Source organism: Hyperoodon ampullatus (genome assembly GCF_949752795.1).
Source record: "Hyperoodon ampullatus genome assembly, chromosome: 13".
In the NCBI taxonomy this organism is placed as follows: Eukaryota; Metazoa; Chordata; class Mammalia; order Artiodactyla; family Ziphiidae; genus Hyperoodon; species Hyperoodon ampullatus.
In genome coordinates, this window is record NC_136926.1 from 1,729,452 (window position 1) to 1,754,501 (window position 25,050).

General features: G+C 61.9%; 1 protein-coding gene across 1 annotated transcript; it reads right to left on the reverse strand.

Moving 5' to 3' along the window:
• Positions 1–1,880: 1,880 nt before the first annotated feature.
• MMP17 (matrix metallopeptidase 17) lies at positions 1,881–23,176 on the reverse strand (the record flags this gene model as incomplete). Its single annotated transcript, XM_079717716.1, has 10 exons — positions 1,881–2,801; positions 3,544–3,801; positions 6,682–6,834; positions 6,934–7,016; positions 8,700–8,799; positions 10,331–10,507; positions 11,402–11,685; positions 12,184–12,313; positions 13,130–13,262; positions 23,033–23,176. The coding sequence occupies 10 exons, from the start codon at positions 23,174–23,176 to the stop codon at positions 2,488–2,490; spliced, it is 1,776 nt and encodes a 591-aa protein (XP_079573842.1). The 3' UTR covers positions 1,881–2,487.
• Between the last annotated feature and the right edge of the window lie 1,874 nt (positions 23,177–25,050).

Sequence of the window (25,050 nt, forward strand, 5' to 3'; positions counted from 1 at the left end):
TGTGAGACAGAATTAATGGGAACGTTTTATAAAATGGTCTTTGGCTTTAACACAAGAGTAAGACCACCACCCACCATGAGAGAGCCTGGGTTCTTGTAGACCCGGTCCACTGCCGGCTCTGGCCCACGGGCTGTGTGCCCTTCCCCCAAACACACGAGGGCCTAGGACTGCCCCCCCGCCCCCGCAGGCTGCTGGAGAATGAAGTGGGACCACGTGGGGCTGTCCTTGATGAGCAGAGGTAGCCTGTTCCCCCAGGAGGGACCTTTAGTCCATCTGGTGTGGTCAGACAGGCGGAGACCCTTCCTGGGTCCAGGGACCAGACGGCGGACAGACGGATGTGGGATGTGGCCTGGCCTGGCTCAGTGAGCATGGGGCCTGGCCCGGAGACTGCCTGCCTGGCCGTGGCATCCACGCATCCCGGGACGGGCCCTGAGCCTGCCTCTGCTACCTGGGCATCAGGTCGGGGTGGAGGTGTGCAGCTGCAGGAGCCTGAGCCCTCTCCTGAACATGCGAACGTCTGTGCCTCACCCTAGAGCGGGGGCGGGGGGGTGATAACTCCCACGACGCAGGGAATGAGTGCCAGTGCCTTAGAGCAGCCTACCATCCCCCATGTGGGCTGGCCTTGTGGAAAATCTCCAGGATGCAGGGTCTTCTGCTGAGCGGGCCCATTGCACCCCAGAACGTGCGCACCTGCCCTGCCCCCCCACCCCAGCTGGCCTCTTCCCTCTGATCGCTGCACAACCAACTCCTTCTCTTCTGTTTCGGCTCATTCCCTGGCTCAGGGAGGCCCTTCCGGAGCCCCCTGGAAAGCAGCTGTTCACAAACTTCCCCGTGTATCACACTCACAGAAAGGGGAGAGGGTAACACATGGCCGGCCCCACCCCCAGCCTTCTGATCAGCAGGTAGGGCCAGGCCCGAGAATCTGCATTTCTACCGGCTCTGGGTGATGTGGATGCTGCTGGCTGGGCACCCCGCCTGGAGAACCCCTGCTCCAAGGCAGCCCCTGCAGGGGCTCTTCGCAACCCCCTGATGGCCTGACGCTCACCTCACCTACTCTTCTCTTCCTAACCGACACCATTTTTGCTGCAGGCGTTCACCTGCCCCAGCCCCAGGGAGGGGTGGTGATTCCTCTAGACCAGAGGTTCTCAACCCAGGTGATCCTACCTTTGGGGTTATCTATGGCTGCGACAGGGATGGGCAGGGACCATCCCACCCCCATGTCCACGCACCCCCAGGAGAAGCACTGATCAATCGCTCCCTGCCAGTGAGAGCGGGCAGGCAGCCAGGGCTTCTGGGAAAGGTCGCCCTCCCGGGTGAAGGGGGTACCGCTCCCACTCTTTGCCCCTCCGGGTGGGAGAGTGGTGGCTGCCATCCTGGCCTTGGAGCCAGAAGCAGAAGGAGCAATGGGACGGAGCCACCTCCCTGCACTTCCTGTTGGGAGGCCCTCGGGGGCATTCGGGGTGGCAGACAGCGTCCCAGGTGCCTCACCCAACACCTTGTCTCGTTCTGCACGTCCCGCACTGAGCACAGTACCTGCACGTGCAGGTAGTCACTCCATCCATCAGGGAGGTTGGGCGAACGTGCCAGAACCCCAGGTCCTGAGACCTGACCCGGCCCGACCCCTGCCTGCGGGCAGGAGCCTCGTTTCCCTGAGCTGGGCCTCAGCTTGTCTGTGAAATGGGTGTAATGACCCAGGGGTCATGGAGTCGTCAAGGAGGCGCTGGGCAGGAAGGTGTTGGTGACCACTGCACAGGCCTTCCTGGAGGCCCCCCACCCCAGAGTGCAGGTGGTCTGGGGCCAGGGCTACAGAGCCCCTCGAGGCCCCGGAGGACGCCCACACTCAGACCGCCTGGGCGCGTCAGGGAGCCGAGCCTGAGCCGTTACAAAGCAGGAAGAGATCGTGTTTGTCTGAAACGCGTCACAAGGGAAGCCCACCACGGCCCCAGCTTGGGGGCTCGCCCGTGGAGGCGGCTGCCCTGGTCAGGGCAGCCGGCAGGCCCACTGGGTCCAGGAGAGGAAGCCCCACGGGCGGGCGGAAGCACCAGGGGCGGCTCTGCGGCAGGTGATGGGGAGGGGATGCCCGTGGGCCTGCGGACCTGATGTAACGCCCCCAGCCCAGCCTGCCCCTGGCTCCTCGGTCAATCTCCGTGAGATTCAGTCACTCGCTCGCTGAAAGGACGGCTCCCGGCCCCGACCCGGCCGGGACGTGACGCAATCTCCCCAGCTGGCAGAGGGCAGGCAGGCCAGGCGGGCGCTCCCCCTGCATCCGCGCCCGGGGAGCAGCGCCCTCTGCTGGCCTCTGCCGAGTCGGGGAGGCTGCACCCGGTGGCCTCGGCCCGGGGGCTGGTGGCGCCGTCCCCATCTGCAAGGCGGGGTCCGCTCTGCAGGGACGCTTGGCTCAGGCGCTGGAGGGGCGGGCATCAGTCCTTGCACTTTGTGCCTCTGGGCCGTAGCCCCTTCTGTCCTGTCGCAGGCCAGCGCCGAATGTCACAGCGCCAGGGCCCGGGCCGCTGTCCACAGGAAGCTCAGCAGCGCGGCCAGCAGTGGGCCCGCGGCCCGCGGTGCGGCGGCGGCGATGGAGGTGCAGGAACAGACCTCGTAGGCGTCCTCGGAGCGGCTGTGGTCGCGCTGCCCCGGCCGGGCGTGGGCCCCAGCCTCTCCGTCTGCGCCCTCGGGGTCAGCGGGCGGGTCTCTGCAGACCAGCCAGTCCCGGGCCGTGGACTGCGGGTACCCGGGCGCCACCTCCAGCTCACCGTCCAGCACCTTCCAATACTCCTTGCCGCGGAAGAAGTAGGCGGCACCTGGGAGAGAAGAGGGCAGGCGGCTGAGCTCCGGCCGCTGCAGCACGAGGGATTCGGTGTAGACGGCAGGGGGACGGGATGCAGAGAGCTGCGGGGCCAGCAGGAAGGACAGACGTAGAACGTCTCAGGTGAGAGTCAGAGTCTTGGTCTCAGCCTCCGGGGAGCCCATCTGTGGGCACTCAGAGCATTACAGGCCTGGGAAAGCTCAAGGAGCCGCCTGGAGGCAGGGGGATGGATGAGATGACCTCTGCTTTTTCCCTACTATTTATTTACTGAGGGCCTACTATGTGCCAGGCTGTTCTAGGTACTGGGGACTTGGCTTTGCAAATAGAACAAACGAAACTTCCCGTACGGGTGGAGCTGCCCCTGTGGGAGGATGCTGTACTTCTCACTGCAGCCAGGGGGCGCTGAAATGACGTTTGGGCGGAGCCCTGAAGCCTGTGGGGAAAGTGTTGGGGGGTGGGGGGGACGCACGGCAGTGCAAAGGCCCTGGGGGTGTGTGTGTGTGAGAGCAGGAGGCGAGGCTGCTATGGCTAGAGGGGTGACGGGGGCGAGGAAGGGACCCCGAGAGGTGAACAAGCGCCAGAGGGGGCGACCCAGGGGCCCCTCCGGGGGCGGGTGGTGTCTGCGGCGCGGGGGTGGGGGGCGGGGCAGACGCACGCATCTGCCCCTGGATCCCCGCTCCCCAGGGGTGGAGGCTGAGGCTGCCCCGGACTCGCCCTTCCCCCGGCGCCCGGCTCACCATCGGACCAGCGCATGGCATCGTCGAGCGTGCTGGGGAGGCCCCTCCACGGGGGGCTCTGGGCGGGGTGGCCAGGGTCCACGCGCCGTGTGTGCTCATCGTAGCGCCAGTACAGCTGGTCCTTAAAGAAATAAGTCTTGTCATTGTGGGCCCAGGAGAAGGCAGCATCGACGCCGCCCGGCGGGAGGCCGAAGTCCGAGATGGGCCGCGGGTATCCTTCCTCTACGTTAGTGTCCTTAAACACCCAGTATCTGTCTCCTGGGGGCGAGAGAAAGAGCCGTGGGCCGGAGCTCGCCCAGCCCGCCGGGCGGGGGCCCCAGCCCTTGCTCCTCCCACAGACGGGCACCCCGATGCGCAGTGCCCACGGCGTAAGTCCCAGGAGGGTTCACCGAGCGCCTGCTGTGCTCCCGGCAGGGGTCCCACACGTGCCAGCAGCCTGGGGACGCGGGGCCAGATGAGGCGGCCACATCACAGCCAGGGGGCAAGACTCCCCCCTCCCACCCCGAGAAGCCACTTCGGTCAGCGGGGCCTTGTCCACTTCTGCTGTGAGGCGGGCTGAGCATGTTCACGGGCAAAGCAGGAAGGGCACTGGGTCAAGGCCCGCCGGACCTGCATGTGTGCAGCCTTGTCAGATTACACAGAAGCAGGGCTTTAGAAATCACCGAGAACTTCAAACCTGCATGTAAAGCTTTCGGGAAATGGTGTGACTGAGATCCTTGTTGGGTATATCCTTGACTTTGGGCTCTGGAAACATCCTTAGCTGCTCTGCCGCAGAAGGGCGGGAATTAAATTTGGGTATGTGTTGTCAGGTCCCCCACTCCCACCGGGGTTTAGCAACAAATCAACCCTGTTATTTAGAAAACAAATGAGGGAATTCCCTGGCGGTCCAGTGGTTAGGACTGTGCTTTCAGCCTGCAAGCTGCGGCCAAAAAAAACAAAACAAAACAAATGAAAAAAGAAACAAATGAAAACAGAAGATACAAATGAAAAAGAAGCAAAACATTAAAAAAAATCTTTGGCTGGACAAAGGACTGGAATAGACATTTCTCCAAGGAAGATATTCAAATGGTCAGTAAGCACACGAGAAGATGCTCAACGTTACCAGTCATCAGGGAAATGCATATCAAAACCCTAATGAGATACCACCTCACACCCGGTAGGATGGGCACGATCAAACCCGCCCCCAGAAAACAGCAAGCGTAGGTGAGGATCGGGGGAATTGGGCACCGCTGGTGGGAATGTAAAATGGGAGCGGCTGCTGTGGAAGAAAGTTTGGCAGTTCCTCAAAAAGTTAAACATAGAAATAGTACAGGATCCAGTAACCCCAGCGCTGGGTATATACACAAAGGAATTGAAAGCAAGTCCTCAAAGGGCTATCTGTACACACTTGTCTACAGCAGCATCATTCACAACAGCTAAGAGGTGGAAGCAACCCAAGTGTCCATCGACAGATGATAAAACGTGGTCCATCCATACAATGGAACACTACTCAGCCTTAAAAAAGGGAATCCTGACACCTGCTACGTGGATGACCTTGAGGACACTACGCTCAGTGAAATAAGCCAGTCGCAAAGAGACAAATCCTGTGTGGTTCCACGATATGAGGTCCCTAGAGCAGGCAAATCCATGGAGACAGGAAGCAGGCTGGTGGGTGCCGGGGGATGAGGAGGGGGATGGGGAGTTAGTGTTTCATGGGGACAGAATTTCAACTTTACAAGATGAAAAAGCCTTAGAGATGGACGGTGGTGATGGTTGCACACAGTGTGAAAAAACTTAATGCCTCTGAACTCTACACTTAAAAATGGTTGAGACGGTAACTTTTACATTGTGTGTGTGTGTGTGTGTGTGTTTTACCACAATTAACAATAATTTCTAAAAAATCATCTGTCAGAGACTGGCAACAACTGAAGGAAATGATAGCACAGCTGCAGACAGGGCCCCGTGCAATCACAACGAGGAGGGCTGTGATGCTCTCCTCTGAGTGGGCACGCACGCGGGGTGTCGTTGACAGGGCAGCCCGACCTGCTCCAGCTGACGCTGCCAGGCAAGTGCACAGGCCCCAAGTGCCCACACTGTCTCATATTTCAAGTCTGGAGCTGTGGTTTCTCGTGGGGATCTCCCGATTTTTAAATGTTAAGAAATAATCCAAGTTACTTAGAAGATGCCAGACAGGTCCCCCCACCATGACTGTGGCCGGCCCTTGACATCCAGCCTGGGAGACGGTGATTCCACTGTCAGGGGGCGCGTCAGGGTGAGTGGGGAGGGGTCGAGCCCAAGCACCACACAGGGGAGGCCAGGCTGGAGAGCCTGGGTCAGGGCAGCAGGGTGGCTTCACTCTGGGGAGCTACAGACCCTGCACCCCCAAAACACAGCTGCACATACACACAGCAGTGCGTGAGACTGAGGAAGGCTCACAGCCCCCAAAGTGCCCACAGAACTGGCAGGGCTCAGTCTCCTGCTGCAGGCGGGGCACCTTTCCTTCTCCCCAGAGACAGCATGCTCCCCAAGGGCAGGAACCACCACCCCAGCCCAGCCCGGGAGCGGGGCTGTTGAGGGTGAAGTGACACCCCTCCTCCAGTGGACCTGCCACCCTGGACTGAGATGGGAGAGCAGTTTCCCCCTGCTCTTAGCCTAAATCCAGCTCCTTCCCACGGCCACTCGGAGTCGACCTGCACTTCCCACCCCGCCCTCCTCACCCTTCATTCTGATCCAGCCTCATCACCCTCTTCCAGGTTCTTTCAATCAGCAAGATTGTTCCTGCCTCAGGGCCTTTGCACTGGCAGCTCCCTCTGCCTGGTATGCTGTTCCCTCAGGCTTATCTGAAATTAACTCCCTCATTACTTGCAGGTGCTTATTGTGTGTCCCCCGCCCCAGAATGAGGGCAGGGATTTTTGTGTCTTGCCCACTGTGTGTCTGCAGGGCCTACCACAGTGCAGAGCACATAGCAGGTGCTCAATAACTACAAATTGGTTGAGTGCACACATGAATGTGATACTCTCTGCTCTGAGCTCTGGACCCACAGAGCAAAGCACGGGACTGGCCTCCTGTGTGGACGCGAGCTTTGGGGGTCCTGGGGAGTGCAGGCTGCGGCCCCCGGTCAGCGATGCCCAGCAGGCACCCAGATGGGGGGGCGCCCACCTTTGAAGAAGACGATCTTGTGGTCACTGGTGCGCTCGTACACGGCATCCACGCTGTCCAGGTGCAGCGGCAGGCCCCGCCAGAAGCGGTGCACCTGTGCCGGCTGCAGCGACACCAGGTGCCGGTCCCGGGTCAGCCGCCAGAAGTACTTGCCTGGGGGGACACAGGGGGTGGGGCTGCAGGTGGCCAGCCTGGGGCCCAGAGTGGGGTCTGCTCTTCTGTCCAGCGGCTGCTGGACCCCGAGGGGGTTACCTTTGAAGAAGAAGGCCTCGCCTCGGATCTGGGCCACCGCGTCAAAGTGGGCGCTGCATCTGTGGGGCACATCCTTCCTGGGCCTAGGGGCAGAGAGAGGGCTGGGCTGGGAGGCAGCCCCACTCCGAGCTGCCCCGGGGAGCCGGGCTAGGCAAGGCCATGGGGACAAGCATCCCCGAAGGACCCTGCACGCCCGCATCACCGCCTGTAGGTCCAGCAACCACAGCAGTTTAGTCAAGAGAGAAAAGCAGGTGAAACTGAGCCCCACGCTCGCCGTGCAGGATGCAAGATGGATCGCTGAGCGAGCGTCAGGGAGCACTTGGACAAGCAGGCGCTCTCCACGCTGCCAGTGAAGCATCGAGAAGCCAGCTGGGCACGTCCTACAGAAACGCTGAGCGTGCGTGCCGGGAGCCCGGTTCTGAATCTGGAGCTCTAGCCACAGACAGTACTCACAGCAACATCATTTGTGACGACAAAAGGTCAGGAACTTAAAATGCCCACCGATCCAGGACTTAAAAACAGGGCAGGGCACACGCGTACGGCAGTGCAGCTCAGCTCCGAGACCCAGGCATCTTCACAGACACAGAGGCCTCCACAGGCCCTGGGGCCAGAGCTGAGGCCGAGCAGCACAGGAGACGTCCCACTGGGTTCACGCATGGACATCTACATGCTTGGCTTTCTATACACGTGTGGAATCTCTCTGGAAGGTCACGCACACGCACAAATGTTTGCCCCAGGGAGGGGACTGGGAGGTCAGCGGTGAGGACTAACTTTTCACTGTGAGTGCTTTTTGTGCCTCTGGAATCGTGTACTGCTGGCAGGTGTTACTTATGCAATAAATAAATGCAATGAAGAACAATAATAACACAAGTCAGAGCAACATCTGTTGACCTCAGTGGAAATTCACCACATACAGCTGAGGGAGAAAAGCATAAAAACATCCCACGTTTGGAAAACCAAACCTCAAAACAAGCCAAACCACGGAAGCCTAAATACATAGATTTCTGTCTGTATTTTTGTGTTTAGTGTGAGCCTGAAGGTGGCAAGGAGGCATGCCAGGCTGTGAGGGCAAAGGTGGGAGGGGTGGACGGGGATGCCCCCTGCAGACTCTGTGGCACTTGTTCCACTGGGGGACAGGGGGGTGAGAGTATGCAGGCTCTGACTCTTTTCACCACGGGGCTGGATGAATCCAAGGCTGGGCCTTAAAAGGCGGACAGCTGCTGCATGGCCTCCAGCACTGCCAGTCCTCCGGATGCTCCCTTGGGACAGCCACTCCAGGAATCCAGCCTCCGGCACGGGACACAGATGGTGCCCAGCTGAGCCCAGCCTTCGAGTCAGCCCAGCCCAGGCACCAGACCTGAGTCAAGATGCCCCCAGACGATTCCAGCCCCCAGCAGATGTTCCACAACACTGTGTAGCCGACCCCTGACCCCCGACTGTGTCCTGTCCAAGTTCCTGACCCACAGAACCCACGAGCCTAAAGACATAGTGGTGGTTTCATGCCACGAGGCAGGGCTGCTTGTTACGCAGCCGTCGATGACTGACTGGGACGAAGAGTGAGAGGAAATCGCACATTTGAAAGTCAAGGCCTCTGCACGGTTCTGGGCTGGGGTGAGCGGGGGTCCCCTCCACTGTCTGTCCATAAGAAAAGAAACTAACTGTCACTCAGGGCTCAGCTGGCCCAGAAGAGCCACGAGCTCAGGACTCGGAGCTGCTGCTGGGGGCCGCGCTGGCCGCAGAGCGGAGACAAGGGGCCCATGGCTTACGGGGTGCTAGAGCGATCATCGGGGGGCTCTGGCAGGAGGCGCGGCTCCTCGGACTCTGGGGTGTCCGGCTGTGCCGTTGGGGACACGGACTCCCGCACGCCTGTGGAGACAAGGAGGCTGCATCGGGCCCAGCACACCCGCCTCCCTGCAGACTCCACCACCCTTCCTGGAGCCGCCAGGACGGAGCCGGGGCCATCGGGTGGGTGGCACTGCGTCTTGACTGAGCTGAGCGCCGGGCTGCGGCGGTGAGCAGGGCAGGGGAGACTCCCGTCCCTGGAGCCAGAGCATCGTGATGCATGAGCAGAAGGCACAGGTGCCCCACTGACTTAAAGGGGTGTTTATACCCCCCCGCCCCCCAACTCCACTCTTGGGTACAGACCCAAAATAACAGAAAACCGGTGTTCAAACAAAAAGCTGTACATGAATGTGCACAGCAGCATTATTCATAATGGCCAAAAGGTGGAAACAACCCAAATGTCCACCAACGGAAGAATGGATAAATAAAATGATTCAGCTGTCAAAAGGAATGAATTACTGATGCATGCTATGACGGGGATGACCCTGGAAAACACATGCTCAGTGAAAGCAGCCAGACACAAAAGGCCACACATTGTATGATTCCATTTATGTGAAATGCCCAGAAGAGGCAAATCCAGAAAGACAGAAAAGTGACGAGTGTTTGCCGGGGGCGGGGGAGTGGATGGGAAGTGACTGCTAATGGGTGAGGTGGGACGGCGGGGGGGTGGGGGGCGGCATGAGAACGTTCTGGAAGTGGAGAGAAAGGGCGGTTGAACAACATTGTGAATGTACCAAATGTCACTGAACAGTTTGCTTTAAAAGGGTAAAAATCGTAAATTTTACTTCAATAAAAGACGTCCACAGACGTCAGAGGGTGGTAAGCGCTGGGGCACCAGTGAAGTGGGGGGCGGGCGGGTCCAGGCGGAGGGGAGAGGCTGCGACGTGGAATGAGGGGAGGCCGGCCTCCGAGGCGAGGCACTCGATCCCAGGCTTTCAGAGGGTAGCTCTGGCCGCTGTGGTAGGGGCAGTCTGGCGTGGGGTCGGGGAGCCCAGCATGGAGAAGTGGGGGGTGACCGGGGGAGGTTCATCCTCCCCACCTCGCTCTCACAGTTCCCAGGACAGAGCTCCTTCTGCCACATTGTCTGGTGTGTTCCCAGCAGAACGGGGCCCGGAGCTGGCCCTGGGTCAGTCCTGGCTCAGCGCTCCCATCTCTCAGTGGGGATGTGGTACCTACTTCACAGGTTGTAAAGACTGGATGACTTAATACATGTAAGTGCTTTGCGTGGGCCCTGGGTCACCATCAATGTCAGCTGTCACGACCCGAAACCGTCTGGGGACTGGACGTGGGATCTTGCCCGGGGCTCTGAGACGAGCTCCGTGGAGAGGGCAGCGGGGCCCCAGGTCCTAGGGACCCCTGGCGACACAACTCACCTGCTTATTCATTCCACACACACCGCGGGGCAGCCAGCGTGTGCCAGGCGGTCCCAGATGCTGAGCACGCAGCGAACAAGACAGAACCAGCCCTCTTCCGTGGGGCTCTGTGCTCTGGGGGTCCCCGGCATTGCTGTCCCCATCCCCGGCTGACCCGTGACGGCTCTGTGGGGAGGACTCACCGTACAGCTGCCAGACGCGCACCCTGTCCTCATAGGGGAGCCCGTAGCGCAGCGGGTCACCCACCGGGCCCTGGTAGTACGGCTGCATGATGGAGCGTGTGGCCGCCACGTGGCTCAGCCCGATGGCGTGGCCGAACTCGTGGACAGCCACCGCGAACAGGTCCATGCCGTGGGCATCTGGGGACACAGGAGCCAGTGAGCCCAGGGAGGCACCGCCAGCTCCTGCTGGGCCACGGGGACGGGACCCGTGGGGTGGGGTGAGATGAGTCCGCCAAGCTGGTTACAGAGGAGGCCCCAGTCCTGACAGACGGGTCCTATGGAGTCACTCAGGGCCTGTCTGCTTCCTAGGAGGCCCTGTGGAGTTCACCTCCCACGTGCCCCTCACAGTTAAAGTTGGCAAACTATTCTGTACAGGCCACATGGTAAGTATTTCAGGCCTTGCTGGCCATCAGGATCCCAAGTTACAGGGGTCACCGTAAGCTCCCTCAACCCCACAGCACTGAATAGATGCTCCAGGCCCCACAGGACGGGCCTGGGCTCCCATCAAGGTATAAAACCCACGGGTTCTACGGGGCCACTCCTGGCTCCTCCAGCTCGGATGGGCTCCCCAGCCTGGGATACAGACTCACCCCACAAGGCCCCCGTCTCCCCGGCCCGTACCCACAGCCTGTGCCACGCGGCTCTGACCCTCGTCCCGCCTTGAAGCTAGGGGCCTGCGACTCCTTTGGCCAATGGGACTTAGCAGAAGTGATGGCGTGCCTAGGCCTGCAGAGGCCTTACAAGCTTGTACTCCCGCTTGGGAGCTGGACCAGGGTGAGGACAAGCCTGGCTCACGGAGTCACGTCCCAGGCCTGTGAGCCCAGCCCGGGTCTGCCAGGTGGGCTGCCCGTGCAGAGACGGCTGGACGCAGAGCTGTCCTCCTGAGCTGGACAGGTGCCCACGGCTTTAGGCAGGGGAGCCGTGGCGGTTTCCTCTTCCTGGGGGGCTGGTGTGGCTCCCTACACCATCGTGGGCTCTGTCAGGGGCTGGGGGTTCTGCGGGGTCCCCGGGGCCACCCCAGCCCGGACGCACCTGAGGAGCGGAACGTCCAGGCCTCGTCATCGTCAAAGTGGGTGTCCCCTGCGGTGTGGTGGTCGCCCGGGAAGAAGGCGTGGGCCACCGCGCCGCCGGGGCCGTCGAAGGGGTAGCGGTCGTTGTGGTCCGCTGTGGAGAAGTCGATCTGGATGTCGGCGGCGCTGCCGGCCACCTCGTGGAAGTTCAGGGGCGTGAGGTCGCTCCAGACCTTGAGCGCGTAGTGCATGAGCGCGCGCACCGTGTCGCGGCCCAGGGCCGAGTCCCGCGGGAACGTGCGGACCCTGGGGCAGGCGGGGTCACAGACGGGTCGGTCACGGGGACAGACCCAGTGCCCCCGCCCCAGGCTGGACGGTGCTCCCTGGAACAACTTGCCCCGGGGTCGTGGGGGGCAGCGGGGCCCTTATTTGGAAATGGGGTTTGCAGACGTAACTGGGGCGGGGATGGAGATGAGCTCATCCCGGAATAGGGTGGCCCCTAAATCCAGTGAGTGTCCTTACAACAGACAGAAGGGGACACAGACACGTGGAAGGAGGACACGTGCAGATGGAAGCAGGGATCAGAGCCACGGGCCCAGGGCTGCCGGCAGCACCTGGACGGGGGCTGGGCCGGATTCTCCCTCACAGCCGCCAAGGGACCTGTGGCCCCTGGATCTCGGATTTCTGGCCTCCAGAACCGAGAGGATAAATTCCTGTCTCTTAAGCCCCGGTCTGTGGGTGCTCATTTTGGCCAACGCCCAGACCCCCGGAAAGGCCAGGCCCGGTGGAGCCCCGCCTGCCCACCTCCACGACAGGTTCCTCTTCCTCCACTTGGTCGGGGCCGGAGCCTGGCGCCTCCTTCGAGCCGGGGCTACGGCTGGGAGGTCAGGGAGGGAACAGCGCGGGGTTCTCATCAGCGCCAGGGTGGCCTCATCTGCAGGGCGGACGGGCGGGCGGGGGTCAGGAGCCAGGCCCAGCGCACGCGCACCCCCAACCGGGGATTCCCAGCAGCTCCCCGAGAGCCGGCACCAAGCTCCAGTCCCGCTCCCTCGCTCCCTGCACCAGGTCTGGGGGGACGAGGCCCAGGCCTCCACCTATGTCGGGCCCCCTGCCAGGGTACGTCCACAGACCAGGATGGGGGGCTTTCAAAGCATTCACTAATGTACGGCAGGGCCCTGAGCAGTCGGAGGGGGCATGGCCCCAACTTGGACCATTGGCCAACACTCCCTGCATCTCACGGGACACACACCCGACCGGTTCTGTGTGTGACACACGTGTCTACTCCTGAGAGGCCTGGGGACAGACATGTTTTGATCAGCTGGCCCTTCGAAGAGTCTTTACAAAATTGGAATTTGTGGCCAAAAGGTAAAAGGTGGGGTGCTCACATAAACCCCCCAGATTTCTGGTTTCTCTTGGGAAGCGGGCAGTTTCAACAGCACAGGCCCGGCACCCCAATGGGGCGACTCAACTGGGGCGTGGGTGGCCAGACCCCACTCCGACAGTTGGCCTGCCTGGCCCGTGGCATGGAGTTTGAGACCCCACTGAAAGTGTGGAAAGAGGGTCTGGGTGCGGCTGGTACGCACACACCCCCTGCTGTGCCCACGGCCGGGGGACGGGGAGGGGGATGACGGACGGTTCCCATGCGGCGGGAATCCTCCCTCCATCCCAGGACAGCAGGGCAGGCTGGAGGGGGCAGTTAGGAGGAACTGGGCTCAGCTCACCCATCCCCCACTGCACCCTGAGAACTGACCCAGGACGCCAGTGGCCTCCAGGCCTCCGAACCGCTGCATGGCCACGATGGCCTTGGACAGCTCCTCTGGCGTCTGCAGCTGCCCCGTTGCCGGGTCTGCTGGGGGCAGGTAGCCGAACCTGCTCAGCCACTCCTGCGGGCAGAGAGTACAGTGAGGGGTGGAGGGGGGGCTCCGCCCCACAGAAGAGCCGCCTGCCTGGGGCCACCACTGCGGGGAGGGGCGGGCCTCTCCCAGCTCTGATCAACGCTCCAGCCCCTGCCCGGTAGCCCACAGGGCGTCTCATGCTCCCTCCTTGCCCGAGTGTCTTAATAAACTTGATGCCCCGTAGAAGGGTGGGCTTGAGCAGTGCACAACCTGTGCGACTGCTCATGGCAGCCTGGCCCACCTCACTCCTCCGGAGGCAGCAAAATGCCCAGGGGACACTTAGGAAAGTGAAGTTTTTAAAAGGTTATTTAACATCGTGAGTGCCAAATGCAGGCCCTGAGCTGGTTTGTGAGGCAGCAGTTTAGGACCCAAGGTCTGAAACCCACGCTGAGAAGGGCAATGGGCTCAGAATCTGGTTTTAGGAATCTGGTTATGAGCTGCATGTGCACAGTAGTTAAGAGCCCAGACTCTGGAGCGAGGCTGCCTGGGTGCAAATCCCACCCAGCCCCCTCCTCACTGTGCAACTGAGGCAAGTCACACCCCCTCTGGGCTGTTTCCTCGCCTATGGATGTGAGGATATAAAGAGTTAGAACGTGGAAATGCTCACATCAGCCCTGACACAGGTACCCTCCATATAAAGTGCATGTTTTCAGCGGACAGCTCTGATGCAAAGTGCCCCGGTGGGGGTCCTCTGAGCCAAACAGGAAGCAGGAATGGGGGGCAACCCTTTATACCACGGACACACACAGAACCCCTTTACCATCTGTGGGGGCACAGGGGACAGGGAGGCACCAATGCCATCCGTGGGGACCTCCTGGGGGGCTTCTGTTTCTTCAACTGCCACACGGTGCTCATGCCCACTTCCCAAGCTGTGTGACAATCCCATAAAAAGCACTCAGCTGGGCTTCCCTGGTGGTACAGTGGTTGAGAATCCGCCTGCCAATGCAGGGGACACGGGTTCGAGCCCTGGTCCAGGAAGATCCCACATGCCGCGGAGCAATTAAGCCCATGTGCCACAACTACTGAGCCCACGTGCCACAACTACTGAGCCTGCGCTCTAGAGCCCGTCCATGCTCTGCAACGAGAGACCACTGCAGTGAGAGGCCCGCGCACCACAGCGAAGAGCAGCCCCCCTCGCTACAACTAGAGAAAGCCCGCGCGCAGCAACAAAGACCCAACGCAGCCGAAAAAAAAAAAAAAAAAAAGTCCTAAAGGATAAAAAAAAAAAAAAAGCACTCAGTCATATGGACGCAATGCTGGGGGTGGGCTCATCAGCTAGCTTCAGGATGACCCACAGGTGGGTGCAAGGCAGGGTTTTGGAGATTCTCTGAGCTCCACCCCCTCCCAGACCAGGCTTCAAGAAATGCACCGACTTGCAGGTCTATTTTTTTTTTTTTGGTGGACATTTAAGAAATCCTTGATTCATTTATGCTACCTGCAGGGCCCCCAGAAGCTTGCGCGTTTGCAGCCCCTGCCTGAGGACTCCCCGCCCCGGGGATCTGTCCCCACAGGGGGCCCAGAGGGTGCTCAGTGGGAGGGGGTCTATCCTCCTGGAATTCCTAGGGAACGCAACTGACCAGGAGGGTCCTCAATGATTTGCATATAATTTGCATACACCTGCAGCAGACTAGCTGGATTCCCTCCTTTCCAGGAAACACTGAGTCCTCGCTGGGGTTCTCTCTGTCCCTTTACCTCCTCCCCAACTCCTGAAGGAACCCCCGGAATGCGCAGAACTGGGGGACCCGGGAGACCCCCCCCCTCAGGTCTGGGGGTCCCTCTTAGACCCAGGCAGGACAGTGAACAGCAACCAAGGGGTGCTCCCGGTGGACACCCGAGTGACATCCTGTGCTCAGACGAGGGGAGCACGAGGGCCGGGCAGGCTCACCCCTGACCCTGGGCTCTGCCCTCTGTGGTATTGAGGCCTCTGCCACCCCTGAGCACCCTTCTTTTGGGAGGACCACCCTTCACATCACTTCAAACACATTTAAATGCATCCCGTCAGCCGTCAACAGGATTTACTGAGTCCCTTGGCTAATCACTGTCTGGGCCCTGGAAATACCCAAGAGAGCATTCCAGGTGACAGATGTGTGTTTGTATCCCCTTTGCTGTACTAACAGAAACTAACATGACATTGTAAATCAACTATACTCCAATAAAAGTTATTTAAAAAAACGTGTACCTGTGGCTACACATTTTGGGGGAAAGTTTTACACATGCTTTAAGGTTTTGAGTCTGCCGTTTTCTTTCTGAAAGTCAGAAAATACACACACACGTTTTGCAGCTCTTTGTTAAGACTGCAGGACTGAGCTACAGAGCCTGGAGGCACCCAGCGCCACGAGGAATCCCTTGGGAGTGTCCTCAGGCCATACACGATGCTGGGTGAGGGTGCCATCCCCACTCTCCTCACCAGGTAATGGTCCACCCAGGCAAGTGCCTTTCCCCACCCAGGCCAGGTGCTTTGGGTGGGCAGGGGCTGAGACAGCCTGGGGGGACCACCCATCTCCCGGCTGTCCCCTTCCAGGCTGGGAGAACAGCTGGGTGTCTGATCGTAGCAGACCCCTGCTCCGAGCCCTCGTGGGGCTCCACGGGGCTCACAGAGGAGCTGCGCCCTCTGGGGCTGGGCAGCCTGGCCAGGAGGCCACGCACACCTTTGGGCTTCAGGCCTCAAGAGCACTTCAGGTGGTTTGGAAACGTTTGCTAACATTGCAAAGCAGGAGGTTTCAGCTACAGGTCTGAGTGGCTGGCTCTGTGTCAACCTGCATAACAAGGGCAGAGCTGAGGGCCTGTGCCCGCCTGGGACAAGCACTGCTCTGACCACGGCCAGCAGCTGCTGGCGCCTGCCCGGGCCCTGGGCGCTGCAGCTTGCAGCCCCTGCTGCGTGCAAGAGCGCAAGAATGGGACCAGATCTGAGGGGCTGGCGGGGGGGAGGGGCTCCCTCCCCCCTTTCCCCGCAGGCTTGGGCTCAGACATCCCACCTGCCCCCAGCGCAGCTCCCTTCCCCATCACAAAGCCGGTCCCCTCTCTTCACACCCCCGGCCCACCTCCTCCCCGTGGCCCCCCCAGTGGTTGTGGCTTCTGTGTCGATTCCTGGACAGCTCGCTGGGGGAAATCCTCAGGAGGTGTCCGACAACAGGACGAGCCCCTGGTGGGTTTGCTGGGGGGATGCTGCTGGCAGCCACCGGCCCTCAGGTGATGCATGGATCAGGGGGGCCTGAAGAGCCCATGGGGACCCTGGCCCAGCCCTGAGCCATCCTGTTCTCCTGCCTTCGGTGGAAACACAAGTGTCCCCAACAAGAAGCCCCCATCCCTGCTGGGAAGGAACAGTCAGCCCTAGAGCCCTGGGAGGGAGGGGGCGTCTCGGGCAGCCCCTTTCTCTCTCTCTTTCTCTCTCCCTCTCGCCCTGCCGGCTCGTTCCCCGCTTCAGGGGAGACAAGCAAATTCCCCAAGGGCCGGGGTTTCATTTTTTTTTCCCTGGTAGTACGTACGCGCTGGACCATCACAGAGGAACCAGGCTGAGAACCCGTCCTCAGGGCCGGGGTCCTTGCATGGGGCAAAGGCTGACAAAAGCCCCGCCTCGGCTGCCCTGGAGCCCGTGCAGCGCCGATCCCTGCACCCAGCACAGTGGTGCCTGCATCAGGACGGCCCCCGGGGTGGGGGCCCAGATCTCTCGCCCCCCAGTACCCTACAGAGACTGTGGGTCGCCTGGGCCAGCCCCCTCCTGTGCTCATCCCCGGGTCCTCCCTTCACTGTCACCACGGCTACCGTGTCTCCAGGGCAACGAGGCCGTGTGGGCGGAGGGTGAACTTTCCGGAAGGCTGAGGGGAGGGGGGAGGGGGGAGCAAGGGGAGCCCCAGGCCTGCGGGGGCGGCCCCGCCCGGGGGAATCCCTGGCAGCCAAGGACGTGCTCCCACCCTCCTCCCCGCAAGGACCCCCGTGAGCTGAGCCAGTACTGCAGATGGGGAAACTGAGGCCCGGAGAGGTGGGTGTCCTGCCCAAGGCACTGGCAGGCAGTGGGGCGCCGGCGCCTCCCGCAAACGCAGTCACCTACCATCCCTCCCGTGGCCTTCCCATTCCCCCCGCCCAGCCCCCGCCTGCTCTTGATTTTCTCTGTGTCGTTTATTGCTGGTTGACACAACGTGCGTTTGTTCACAGCGTTAACGCTGTTGAGCGATGTTTAACGCACACACCACAAAACTCCCCTCCTGACCTCGGCAAAGCCACGGGCAAGTGGGCCATCGCCGCCACCGAGCGGCCCCGCGTTCACGTCTTCGGTGGCCCCTCCGCCCAGCAGGTCAGCCATCAAGTGCAAGCACCTGCGGCCTCGGTGCTCGCTCCCAGGGGGCGCAGCAAACCGACCTTCCACAGACGGGGGGGGGGGACCCGCGGGCGAGGGAAGGCCGCGCCGTGATGTGCCTTACGGTGCCGGTGCCGGTGCCCCCGCAGGTCCTTCCCACAGCCCCAGGCCTGGCCACTGCTCCCACAGTGTCCCTGGCCACACCTGTAAGTGGGGAAGTGAGGGCTCGCCGGACGTGCTGGCCGTGGGAGCAGGACTGGAGCGAAGCCAGCCGGGACCCCGGGACGCCTGTCGGCTCGCCGAAGCCCCGTGAGGGGCCTGTGTCTGGCCGGGACCGTGGGGACGGACGGCTGAGCTGTCGGCACCCCCCTTCGCCCCCCATCTCTAACTGGACTCCGCCAGCCTCGTTTGTAGGGGGTATGGAGAGCGGCTGTCATCAGCCCCACGGCACACATGAGGAAATGGAGGCCCAGGGCAGTGCAGACACCGTCACAGCATTGGGGGAGCGGAGGTGGGCGGGCAGTGGCTTTAGAGCACCCACCCCCAGACCCGAATAATAACAGACCCTTCAGCACCCACTGCGTGCCGCCAGCTCTGCATCTTCACCCACTCATTCCTCAGCACCCACGAGGGCGGCGTCACCATCACCTCCACGTGCAGCTGCGGAAATGGCTCGCGGTCAGAGGGCGCAGCTCTGGCTCAAGTCTGTGTCTGACCCGCTTGGCCGTCAGGGCGCTAAAGACCCAGAGACAAAGGAGTTGGTGGCCCCCCGGCAAGGTGGGTCTTCCTCCAGGGGCTGCTGGCGGTTGGGATGACGCCTTGCCCCAGCATCTTCCCCAGGGGGATGCTCCCAGAACCCCCTCTGACGGTCCACCCATCCATCCGACACCCTCACCGAGGGATCCCTGTGCCAGGTGCCAGGGGACAGGGTAGGTCTGGGGAGACACCGTCCTGCTGTCTACCCAGGAGGGACAGTCTCACGCAAAAAGCCAAAGATAAACACGTGATAAGTGTCACAGATGATCAATGATTAGTGATCCTAATGGCCAACGATTATTGAGCGCTGCTCAATTACTCACAGCGCCCACAGGGGAAAGCTGTGAGAACAGGGGTCTGTGGGGTTCAGTTCACGCTTGGCACACAGTAGGCGCTCAATAGAGAACTACTGAAATGATCTTATAGGTGGGCGCTATTATTATGACCATTTTACAGGTGAGAAAACTGTGGTGCAGAGAGGTCAGGACACTTGCCCACGGTCACACAGCCAGACAGTGCAGAGCTGGGAGGGGAACCCAGGCTATGTGGCTTCAGGGCCTATTCCCAGGACGGCTGTGCTATGAGGGAAAGTGAGACAGGGTGGAGGGGCTCCTTAAATGGGTGCTCGGGGGGGTGGCACCTGAAGGATGAGAAGGAGCTGGCCAGATGATGAGCCGAGGTGAGAATTCATGGCAGTGGGAACAGCTAGTGCAAAGGCCCTGTGGCAGGAACCAGCCTTGGAAGTTCAGGGAGCAGAAAGGAACTGGTAGGACTGGGGTACAGAGGGAAGAGAGGATGGAGGAGTGGGCAGGCGGCCAGGTAAAGGGGGGAAGTGGGTTCCACATCCTGCCCAGGCCACTGTCCATCCCTCCTGAGAGCTGGACAGTGCCTGGGAGGGACACAGCAGGCTGTCGGCTAGCCTGTGACAGACGCACCCGTCACCCCTCCCGTGCTCAGCATAGGCCCTGCACCCAGAGCATCTCACTGGAAGCTCCGAGCCACCATTAACCGAGAGGCAAAAACCACACGCACGCAAAGCACCCTCGGAAACCCCCAGGAGGGCACTGCATCAGGCAGCTCCCTGGTGAGCCCTCAAGCCCTTGTCCCTGTTCCCACACCCCCTCCTCAGAACACGAAGGCAGCTTACTTCCTGCAGACGCTGTGGTGAGAGATCCAGGGGCATCACCCAGGGAACGTCCTCACTGCCCCGTTCTCATGGCTCCACTTTACAGACGAGGAGACTGAGGCCCAACACTCAGATCCCAGGCTGTGAGCAGCAGCCTGGGATCCACACCCAGAGGCTGGTCCCAGAGCCCCTTGAAAGAGCAACGACATTTCCTCAGCTGCCAGGCTGGTCGCCAGCCCATTTAGTCAGCATCCACAGTCCCGGGGCTCAGACCACAGGCGGCCAGTGCGGTCCTGCCCACGCCACAGGCCCCCTCGAAAGCACCACAAAGACTTCTCAGTCATCCAGACGCCCAAGGCCATGAGTGTCTGGGAAATGAACTCACTTGTTGACAACGTGCCTCCAGGGTCTGGGAGGGGCCCAGCTGGGTCCTAGGACCGTCATCGCATTTAAATTCAAGCTCTGGGAGGGGAACTGGGAGCCGAGGCTCCCCTCTTGCCGGCTCAGTGAGACCATCCCTGGTCCCCTTGGTTGGGTTCCCTGACCGCAGCCGAGAGGGATGTTCCTGGCCCCAAGCCAGGTCTGATACGGGTCCTGAGTGCACCGAGGTGCCAGAGGCTTGCTGGGGTGCTGGCACTGAGCAGCGGGGACCCAGAGGCGACTGGCTGAGGCCAGGGTGACGGTCATCCCCGCCACCCCCCTCCCTACCCCCTGGAGGGGGACATGTGCTCACAGGAGCTCCAGCCCCTGCCCAGCCCCCTGGGCCGCTGAGGGCCCTGCTTATTCCCGGCCACCCTCACATACTCTCAGCCACAAACCACTGTCACCGTCTGGGTGTCAGAGATCAAAAGACCTGCCAACACGCGTGGTACAAGGCACAAGAGTTCACAGACTTTGTTGCCGGGATAGAAACCTGAGAACAAACTGTAGAGGATGGTGGCAGATCTGCCAACATACGATACGTTACGTGCACGCCTGTCACCTGGGCTCCCCCAGGGCCGGGTCCCTCACGTACTCACGTCGCAGTAAGCGGGCGTCCTGGCAGCTCCTGGCCACGGCGAACTATTAGGAACAGCCTGCACGTCCGTGCGGGGCTCTGGCTAATGGATGTGACATCCGTGCAGTGAAATGCGATGCGTGGAAAGAATGAACCAGGAGGACCTGACGTTCCAGCGTGGACCGTCCTCCAGGACACATTGGGAAGTGAAAACAGCAGGGCACGCAGCAGTGGACAGCAGGTTGTCATCCGCGGAAATAAGGGACCGAGGTCCCCATGCCCTTTTCCGTGCCCAGACAACCTCTGGAAGGATCCTCAGGAAATGAGGGAGACAACGACCCCTGCGGACCCTTCTGTACGGCCTGAATATTTTGCTGTGGGTATTACCTACTCAGAAATAAAGTAATGAAAACGGGCCCAGAAGGACTTGCGGCTCAGTCGACAACCCCAGGAGGGCACGGGGCTCTTTTGTCCCGCTCGCCGAAGCCTGAAAGACCACCGTTGGACCGGCGCGGCAGGCCTCAATCCGGTGCTTTGTTCTCCTCTGAGGCTCGGGCGGGCTGGGCTGGGGAGCCCCCTCCCGGGGACAGCCAGCGCACAAGAGACCCGCTGGGCACGGCTCTGTCTGGCAGAAGCTGGGTCACACTTACAAAGGGGCCCTTCTCCTCACTGGCAGCCCTAGACCTGAATATCCAGAGTCACTGGGCCCCTGGGGGCAGCCTGCAGAGCGGGGTGGAGAGGAGTCCTCCCTCCTCCCGGCAAATCCCTGCTGGTCTCCCAGCCTTCCTGCACCTCCGGGTCTGACGCGCTGAGGTGTCATTCCCCCGAAGGCCACCAGAGACCGCCCTCGGCCCGCAAGTCGGGGGCAGCAGGCAGGAAGGTTTCTCACTCAGGCTGGAGGGGTCCTGGCCTTCCCTGGGTGGGGGGATCTCTCTGGGCAGGGGCAGCATCCTCTGCTCTTTACGCGCCGGGTCGGATACCAGGGCCCTGCTGTCTCTGGGGCTCCAGGCTGGGGAGCCACGTCCCCTGGAACCCAGGAGAGCAGGGAGAGGAGGAGGCATGGCGGTGCAAGCCGGGAGCCGGAGTGTGTACCTGACCCGCTTCCTCTGGGTGGGCGGCGAGAAACTTCAGAACAGCACTGGACGAGATGCACGCACTTGGCTGGGCCAGGAGCTCCACGCCCTGAGTGTGCGGGCCCGACCCCCAGGAGCCCTCCCGCGAGGCCCCTCACAGCTGGAAGGTGGGAGCCTAGTTCTACTACCACCCAGCCCAGACGTAGAGACTTGATGCCCTCAGAGCGTGCGCCCCGGGAGGGGGTCCAAGACACCCCAGGGCCCGGAGGAGGTGGGCAAAGGCACCCCAATTTCAGAGCAGTTTGGCTGGGAGGAAGCGGCGCTGGGGACCCTCTGGCATCTGGATGCAGACGGCAGGGACTGTGGTTGTTCCCCCCCCAGGCGGCTGCAGGGGTTGCGGCAGCTGGGCGGGGGTGGCTGAGTCCTGCCAACCACGGGGCTGCGGATGGCGCCCAAACGCCTGCACTGGCCTGAAAGCCACCTGGAGCTCGAGAATGCCACTGGCCTGGGAGAGGAGCCTTATCAGCAGCCCTTTAGGAGACTGCCGTGGGCCGGGGGCGGGGGCAGGGAGCCAAGGTCCCCGGCCCTGTCCCTTCATCTGTGCAAGTGAGGGCAACTGCAGGGGCGGAAGCCTCAGAAGGAATCTGCTGAATCCACCGCCCTGCTCTCGCCCTCGCCTGGCCTCCCGGGGCCTGGGGGTGGTGAGACCCATAAAGTCTGATCTAAATCTTCCAGGTCCCAAAGAGGAGGCTCCAAGCCTGGCGGGCTGAACGGGGGAGGGGTTGTGGGAAGAAGACACTGCGCAGTCCCCCAGTATGGTTTCCAAGCCAGTGGGACAGCTGATACTGGGGGGGGCGGGCGCAGGAGAAGGCTGGACGGCTACATCCGAGCCTGGGAATGGGAGGGGGGCTCCACCAGGCTCAGGACAGGGACAAGGGTGGCAAGGCAGGGCTGGCCACCCTGGGGGTGGAAGGGGACAGGGACTAGGGCCAAGATCCATGCCCAGCAGGGGGCTGGGAGGCCGGCTCCCTTGCTCCCCGACATCTTCAACATCCTCAACGGAGCAAACTCGAAACCACCGACTTTCCGGGGCGCCCACACTCAGCAGCCCTGTCTTTTTCTCGGTTGTGGGTGCGCACCCCTCCCCCCCGCCACTCCCACGGGGAACGCACTCGGGACCGCCCTGCTCTGGGCGGCTGCGATTGCTGTCCCACCCGCCTCAGGGGCCCCTTTGGGGCTGCACGGAGCCGGAAACGGGGCTGGGGCCAGGTGAACCCCCAACCTCCGCGGGCTCCAGCGACTGCGGCGGGCTCCGAGCGCACGGAGCCCGGGAGGGACCCGCCGCCTCTCCCAGACCCGGATGCGCGCGCGTAAGACACTCAGACTGTGACCCAGCCTCAGCCTTCCTGCCCAGGAAATGGGTGCAGGGCGTCCGAGTTCCCGCAGGCACCGAGGCGCCCCGATGGGGTCTCCCCGGCCCGCGGGAGCCCCGCATCCCGGCCGCGCACTCACCACTCCCAGGCTGAGGTCCTCGGCTCGGGGCGCGGGTGCGGCGCAGCCCCCACGGGTGGCCAGCGCGAGTAGAAGCAGCGGCAGCGGCGGGACCCGGGCCCGGGGAGGCGGCGGGCCGGGCCCCCGGGCGGCGCGGCGCCGCATCGCGCTCATAGGGCGGACGGCGCGGCGGTGGCAGTCCCCGCGCCCGTGCGCCCCGCGCCCGCGCTCCCGGAGCCCGCGCCAGGCTGCCTGCCCAACCGAGCCCCGCGCCGCCTCCCAGCGGCGGGGCGGGGCATACTAATATATGTTAATGAACGCCGCCGGCGCTCCCCCCACCCGCCTTAAAGGGCCCGCGCCCCGCTCCCGCCAGAGTCCCGCGCCCCCTGGAGGATGCTCAGACCTCACCCACGCCCCGCCCGGCGAGTCCACACGGGGACCTTGGCTGCGGCGGCCCGAAGGAAGACACTTCCTGTGTGTCCCCAGACGGCCCCGGGGCGGCGGAGGCGTGCAGGCGGGGGCACAGTCCGGGGCTCTGTGCCGGCCCCCAGGGAACGGACCCCGCCTCCCGCCCGACCGCGCGTACGTGGACCCCGCGCCAAGCACGGTTTCACGGTCAGGGATGGGGACCCGGAGCGGGACCCGGAGCGGCAGCCGCAGCGCGCCCGGCGGACGCTTGGGGGAGCCTTTGCACCGTGGTAGGAGGGAGGTGGGGTCGGGTGGCGGTTGAGGTGGGAGAGTGGGAGGGGTCGGGGTAGGGGTGGGAGCAGGGAGGGGCTGGGGGCGTGCGAGGAGCCGGGCTGCAGCGGGGCTGGGGGTGGGAGCTCGGGAGGGACTGCGGGAGGGGGTGGGGTGAGAGACTAAGAGGGGCGCGGGCGGCGGCCCTAACTCTGGTGGGGTCTGGGCGCAGCTGGGAGTCAGCGAGGGCCGTGGGTCTGTGGTCGCTGTGGGTTTGGGGAGGAGAATGCAAATGGGTGACGTCTGTTGGGAGGTCAGTGCGTGCCCGGCACAAGCTCAGAACCTGCCATATATAATCGTTCACTTCTCACAACATCTTTCGTGACAGAAACTATCATTCTCATTTTTCAAATGAGGAAACTGAGGCCCAGAGAAATTAAATAACTTGTGGGAGGTCACAGAGCCAAAGGATCCTGGGCAGGGCATTCAGATGCAAATACCCCTACACCTTAGTTCTGTTTCTACAGATGCTCCCCTCCCCCCCATCACAGCTGGTGCTATCAAGATTGAGGTCCCATTCTACGGACAGGGAAACTGAGGCCCAGGTGCTTCTGCTTGACCCACATTCCCCCAGTCTGAGGGGAGTGGTGGCCCCTCCACCCAGGTGAGGGCTGGGTTTTCCGGTAGAGTCTCCTCTCCACTGTCCTCCCGTGGCTGGGGTCTTGCTCATCCTACCCTGTTACTCTCCAGGCCTCAGTGGTCTGTTCTGGAGCATGGAGATTCTGCACCTGCTCAGAAGACCGTTATATTGACCCGCTGAGATCACTTGCAGTGAAGACCCTGCATATGATGACCATTCACAGGCACATCCCCCAGCTTTGCTCAAGTGCTGCTGGCAAAAACCTAGCTCAGACTGGCTCTGGTCAGGGAAAGGAAATTTATGGGCTCATTAAACTAGGCCATCTCAGAGCAGGCTGACGTCAGGCAAGGCTGGATCAAGTTGCACAAGGACATGATCAGAATACGGTTTCTCTCTCCATCTCTGTGTTGGCTTCATCCTCAGGCAAGATCTCTCCAAATGGCAGCAACGACAGAGCGGGCAGCTGCACCCGACATTCTTCCAGATTAGCAAACCCGGCCGACCGATTCTCAGGCCACAGTCCCAGGGCCATCTCTCATTGGACGCTGTGGGCCGTGTGCCCATCCCTCACCAAGCATGTGGCTGGGGGACGGAAGTGAGCAGGACCACCTGCACTGATGATGGGAAGGAAGGGGTTTTCTAAAGGAACTTTGAGATGCTGACATCAGAGTAAAGGAGGGTGCGTGGCAGCCAGGGCTGGCTCAAGGGGCTCGGAAGAGAT